This window comes from Myotis davidii, unplaced genomic scaffold (genome assembly GCF_000327345.1).
Source record: "Myotis davidii unplaced genomic scaffold, ASM32734v1 scaffold88, whole genome shotgun sequence".
Taxonomy (NCBI): Eukaryota; Metazoa; Chordata; class Mammalia; order Chiroptera; family Vespertilionidae; genus Myotis; species Myotis davidii.
Genome location: NW_006300377.1, coordinates 5,343,886 through 5,349,801, shown reverse-complemented (window position 1 = coordinate 5,349,801; position 5,916 = coordinate 5,343,886). Strand labels below are relative to the sequence as shown.

The window sequence follows — 5,916 nt, the reverse complement described above, 5'->3', positions numbered from 1 at the left end:
GTCCAGGGGGGCCCCGGGCAGGTTCCCCAGGTCGAGCTGTGAGTCCGCCCCATTGTGGGGACTGGGGTCTTTGCGAGACAACAAAATCTTCTACCGCCGTCATTTCCACGTCTTCCCACCGGGAGGGGCAACTCCGAGGGTGGCGGGGAAGAGGGGGCCCGGGAAGGTCTCCCCTGCCCAGCGCACCTCTCTGCCCTCACCCCATGACCCAGTTCCTTGGACCTTGAGGAGGGACTAGGGGACACACTCGGCCACCCCGGCCACAGGCCTGTCCTCAGCCCCTCCCACACACTTGTTCACCCTCGGCTTGGGGCAGGGAGGCCGGTTTAGAAGGGAGGGCGGCCAACTTACAACATGCATGTGAGACTCTGCTGGGGGCACACAGGCGCATCTCCCTCCCTGTGAGGGGTGCATACCTAGTCACATGCACATGCACAGACAGGGATTGAGGCACATGGGGAGACACATGCAGTGCAGAAACCAGGGACACACGTGCATACATGAGCACATGCACTCACGCACACGCTCACTCACATGTGCACAGAGCTGCGTGCAAATTCACACACAAGGAACCCCCTCTCCCTGTCGCACAGCCCTAAGCCGGGGAGATTCACCTGCACATACTCCCGCATCTTTGCCCAGAACTGCCTGGCTGTCTCTCTCCGTTGCTGTCCCCTCAGCCCTCCACACTCTAAGCTCCTGCACGCGGGGGACCTTTCTGGACTAGAGGCCAGGTGAGTGCTGGGAGGGGTGGCTGGCTGCAGGTCTCCCTGGAGGAGAGACCCACCGAGGTCTGAGAAGGGCTGCAGCTCCCTTTTCTGGGACCCGGCGGCGCCCCTGGGGAGAGAAAGCCGGCAAGGGAGCCTGAGGGTCCCATGTGCAGCTAGCCACATGCGAGGTGTCGGCATGGGAGCTGGCTTGTGAGGACATGTGGGATCGTGGGCTGGCATGTTGTGATGGGAAGGGTATGAGCGTTGTGCATGCGTGGTGCCCTGTGTCCTCCCATGCGAGTTGGAGAGCAGAGGAAATGTTGTCATATGTGGAAGCATGGTGACCCATGGGTGGGTGTGGGCTGGTGTGTGGCGTGGGACCCAGCATATGGATTTGGTGAGCTGTGTGTCATGTGTCAGTATGCATTCATGTGTGTGTGGTGCATGCGTCTTGCGGCATCTAGTACATGGAAATCATTTTTATTTATTTAACACTTATCTAGCACTTACATGTGCAGACATTCTAAATGCTTCCCATGTGTTAACTAATTTGATTCCACAACCCTCATGAGGTAGGTACTGTTACCCCACTTTACAGATGAGCCAGAGAGAGTTTAAGGAAATTGCCCAAGGTCACATTGCTGGTAAGAGGCAGAGCTGGGACTTAAACCCAGGTGGTCTGGCTCTAGAGCCCACGCCAACACCTATTTTCTGCCACCCCCCGTGGGGCACAAGTGTGTGGGAGAACAGGCCAGTGGGTGGGCTGCAGGTGTATTCCGTGGTCATCAGGCATATGTGAGACAATGAGGGGGCTGTGGGGAGGAGGGAGGTGGACCAGAAGGCCGCTCTGCACCTCCCTGGGAAACGCTGGGAGTCAGTCTTGTGACTCCATGGCTGTGACACTTGAACCAGGTCACCTCACTCCCTTGGTCCTGTCTTCTCATCTGTAAAATGGGACTAATCCGCAGGCTTCGCTTTGGGAGGGTGAAGTGGTGTATATCTGTGAAGGCCCAGTGGCTGGCCCTGAGCAGGGCCTTAGTGAATGTAAGCCCCTTCCCTTCCTGTCTCCAGGCCTGTTCCCTGGGGAAGGGTGAGGGCTGGGGAAATGGTGTGGAGCCTGTCACGGAGGCAGGGTGCCTGGGTGCAGGCTGTGACCTGGGCCAGCTCCTCTCTCTCACTGAGTCAAAAGAGAGGCTGGGTGTCTGGTATTTGGGGGCCCTCCTGGGGTGGTATCAAGGGGCCAGGAGGTCCTGACTTCCCCTCTCCATTCCTTGACTCTCTGGGGGACCTAGGTAGGACTCAGCTCAGTGGCCATGGGCAAGCAGAACAGCAAGCTTCGGCCTGAGATGCTGCAAGACCTGCGGGAGAACACGGAGTTCTCGGAGCTGGAGCTGCAGGAGTGGTACAAGGGCTTCCTCAAGGACTGCCCCACGGGCATCCTCAACGTGGACGAATTCAAGAAGATCTACGCCAACTTCTTCCCTTACGGTGACGCCTCCAAGTTCGCTGAGCACGTCTTCCGCACCTTCGACACCAACAGCGATGGCACCATTGACTTCCGGGAGTTCATCATCGCGCTGAGTGTGACCTCGCGTGGCCGCCTGGAGCAGAAGCTCATGTGGGCCTTCAGCATGTATGACCTGGACGGCAACGGCTACATCAGCCGCGAGGAGATGCTCGAGATTGTGCAGGTGGGCCCCTGGGCCCCTCAGAATGCCAGGTGCAGGACCCAGCAGCGTGCACCCACACCCCTTTTCATCCTCTTGACATCCCTGTGGGTTGGAGGCAGCAGGTGCTATTCTTACAGCCCATTTAAAAAACTCTTTCATTAGGAAATCTTTTCTCATTTAAAGAAAAGTTGAGTAAACTCCCATAAACCCTTTAGCCAGATCCACCAATTAATATTGACCACCACTGCTTTATCATTGTGTGTGTGCACATGTGTGTAATGTTTTGTTGTTCCGGACAGGACCCTTTACCCCCAGATACATCGGGATACAGTCCCTAAGAACAGGGACATCCTCTTACATAGCCCACAATATGATCATCAGAATCAGGGCATTTAACACAGAAACAATGCTGTTATCTAACCTACAGACCATATTCCAATTTTGCCAAATATCTTCATAATACTCTCTTTTGCCCTGATCTAGGATCAGACATTGCATTTTGTTTTTGTGTCTCTTTAGTCCCTGTTAGTGTGTAACAGTTCCTCAGCCTTTCTTTGTCTTTCAAGATTTGACATTCCTGCAGAGAACAGGCCAGTTACGTTGAATCGATCCTCATTTACTCAAGAGAAAACAGTTGCTCAGAGAGGCAAAGACATTTGCTCGAGGCCACACAGCCTGTGAGTGGGCCACCTGGATTCACAGTCCACATTCCATCTGGATACCCAGCCACAATCAAACTAATTAATTCAGGGCTCTCTAATAGCCTCGTGCTTACAGCCACGAGCTCAGTGCATCTTTACAGCAGCCGCATGAGGCTCAGAGAGGTGAAGTGACTTGTCCAAGGTCACACAGCATATAAGAGGGGTCAAGCTCAAGCTGGCTACCACTCAGAGCTACCTCTTGAAAAGAGTCTGGCTTCCCATTCTGGAGTTGGACTCAACTCTTAGATAGCTCATCTGAAAAATTCTGATCTTACAGGGAGAATTTAGGACCTGATAAGAATGCCATGTTAATACAAATTTAAGTGTGACCTGTTAGCTTTATCTCAGAAAGCGTCCAGAGTGTCCATGCCCTCAGTGCAGCACTAAAGACCATCAAGGCTCCGGTTCTCTTTTTACCCGTCCAGTGCCTTGTACCCGAGCTTCTGTTTCTTCACCTGTAAGTGAGGATGTTAACCCTCAAGGCTACGATAGGTGTAAAGTGGGAAGGGACTCTGGCAGAAGGCCCGCAGACAGTTGGTTCTTGGTAAACGTTGATTCTCTTCCTGCACATTCTCTGCTCCAGCCGGAATGGCCTTGGAATGTGACCTGAGCAATCCTGCTGCACAGCTTTGCCCAAGCCCTTGCTCCCTTTCCTTCCGCTTTTCTTTTCGTCCCTCAGCTATGCCGACTGCTCCCCACTTCTAACTCACCTCGCCCTACTGGACTGGTCGGCTTCCCTGTCACTAGGGCCTGGGTCTGCTCTCTCCAGCTGGAGTAGAATGGGCTGCCTTGGGATGTGGTGCCTCCCTTTGCCTGTCAAGAGGGGAAAGCCTTTACGTTTGTCAGTGACTCCCGCGGGCCAGGCGTTAAGTGTCCAGTTGATGGGTAGTGGGGAGTTCTGGAGGTTCTGGTGGAAAGGCTGAGGTAGCCAGAGTGGTGGAGGATTGCTGAGGGGTTGGGCAGCAGCTGGATACCAACCGATGTGGCGGGGTGTTCATGTTTTACCGCTTAGCGTGGTTGCACTGGTATATACTGGTAAATCTCAGCCCTGCTGGGGGCGCCAGCCAGTCCCATTCCCTGGGCATCCTCGGGACGGCCTGGCTGGCCTCTGCCGGCTGGGCCCTGGTTTCCCTCGCTACAGCCCATCAGTCAGCCCCAGAGGCCAGTGCAGTCAGGCCAGCCCCAGTGCCTGATTAATGACAAGTCAGCTCCAGGGAAGCAATGAGTGAGCAGCAATTCCAGAAAATTAATTAGGAGGCCCACAAGGGGGCATTCACTAAGTCACTTGCTCAGTCCTTCTCAGACCCTGTCCTGTGGTCAGTACACTAGAAGAGAAGAAACTGCATCTTGGCTGCTTGGGGCTCCCACCTTGGTGGGCAGGCCACGCTGCCCAGCTTGGTGACAGGGTTGTAAATGTGGCATCCGGGAGCTCAGGGGACTGAAGGTCAGGGAAGAACTGAGGATGTGGTGGATGAGTAACAATTAGTATACAAGCTGCTGCTTACGGACTACTTACCCCAGCCAGTCACTGTTCGATACACATGATCTCATTTAATCTGTTAGACAATCCCCACGAGGGAGATATGATTACCCCATTTTACAGATGAGGAAACTGAGGCTCACAGAGGTTAAGTGCTTGTCTAAGGCTACATAGCAAGTGATTAGTGGAAACAGGATGCCACTCCAGGTCCCCCTCACCTCACAGCCCCCCGCGGATCCTCACCACCCACAAGCATCTCTCCAGCAACTAAGAGGAAATGGGTTCTAATCTGGTCTCTGCCATGAATGCCCTTCCCGAGACTTTATTCCTTATCTGGAAAACAGGGATAAAGTACCTGACACATAAATGGTAGCTGGTATTGTCGTTCCAGCAGAGGCTGTCAATGCTGGGGAACTGGACAGGCGCAGGAGTGTTTAGTTGTGGCAGAATCACCTGCCAGTGGAGGCCTGATAGTGGAGGGGTCAGAGGGACCAGATTGTAAAAACTCTGAATGCGAAGGGCCAAATGGCTTGGACTTGGTACAGAGGGCAGTGGGAGGTGCCAGTGGCTTTCGAAAGGGAAGTTCCTGCCAGAAGCCGGGCACGGTGCTCAGCTCTGGGGATATGGGCACTAGCTAGATGTCCACGGTCCTTAGTTGTATGTTGGGGACTAGGAACAATCCAACAAAGGCGTCCCCTGCGGCGTTCCCTAAGGAGAAGCCCAGGAGGCTCCGAGCGGGCATATGGGCCAGGACCAGCATGGATCCGAGGAGGGCTCCCGAGGCAAGCGCCATGGAAGCTGAGCCGCAAGGAGTGGGAGGCAGCAGAAGAAGCGTGGGGCAGCATCCAGAAGGAGCTGAGTGCATGGCAGGTCTGGAGGGAGGCCTGCGGATGACTGGAGAGAGGGGGCGGCCCGCTGGGCTGGGGACGTGGTGGTGGAGATCTGTGTTTAGAAAGAGCTCTCGGAGGCAGCGTGGGGGCACAGACCCAGGGAATGAGGCTGGGAGAGACCAGGTGGAGGCTAAAGCCGGATCTGAGGCAGGGTACATTTGTGGTATGGGCGAAGGGGAGCAGGTTTCTTGGAGGTGGTTTCAGTAGCAAAAAGCTGGAAGGTGGAGACGATCGGCCCGGGCCTTGAGCCGATCCCACTCGCCAAGCCCCACGTGCTCTGTGTACTTTTAGCGCAACCCACCCCCCGCCTTGGTGTGCCTCGGAGCTCCTGCGCGTGGGCGACTACTGCCTAGGGTCCCGCGGAGTCCAGGTTGTCCCCGCCCCCGGCAGATGCTCATTTGCGTTTATTTGCATAACATTCCCCGCCCCCTCTGGGCCCTGCAGCCTCCGGCCTTCCAGCCCTCA

General features: G+C 55.3%; 1 protein-coding gene across 3 annotated transcripts in view; it reads left to right on the top strand.

Annotated features, from left to right (window-relative positions):
- The first annotated feature begins 176 nt into the window (after positions 1-176).
- The window catches only part of HPCA (hippocalcin), a 7,096-nt gene continuing 1,356 nt past the window's right edge, over positions 177-5,916 (top strand). The window contains exons 1-2 of one of the 3 annotated variants that reach the window (XM_006777358.2): positions 177-734; positions 2,007-2,401. In XM_006777358.2, coding sequence (XP_006777421.1) covers positions 2,024-2,401 — 378 coding nt within the window. In that variant the 5' untranslated portion in view covers positions 177-734; positions 2,007-2,023. Of the gene's footprint in view, positions 735-2,002; positions 2,402-5,916 lie in introns of those variants that run through there. The other 2 variants (XM_006777357.2, XM_015572821.1) reach the window with 2 other exon arrangements.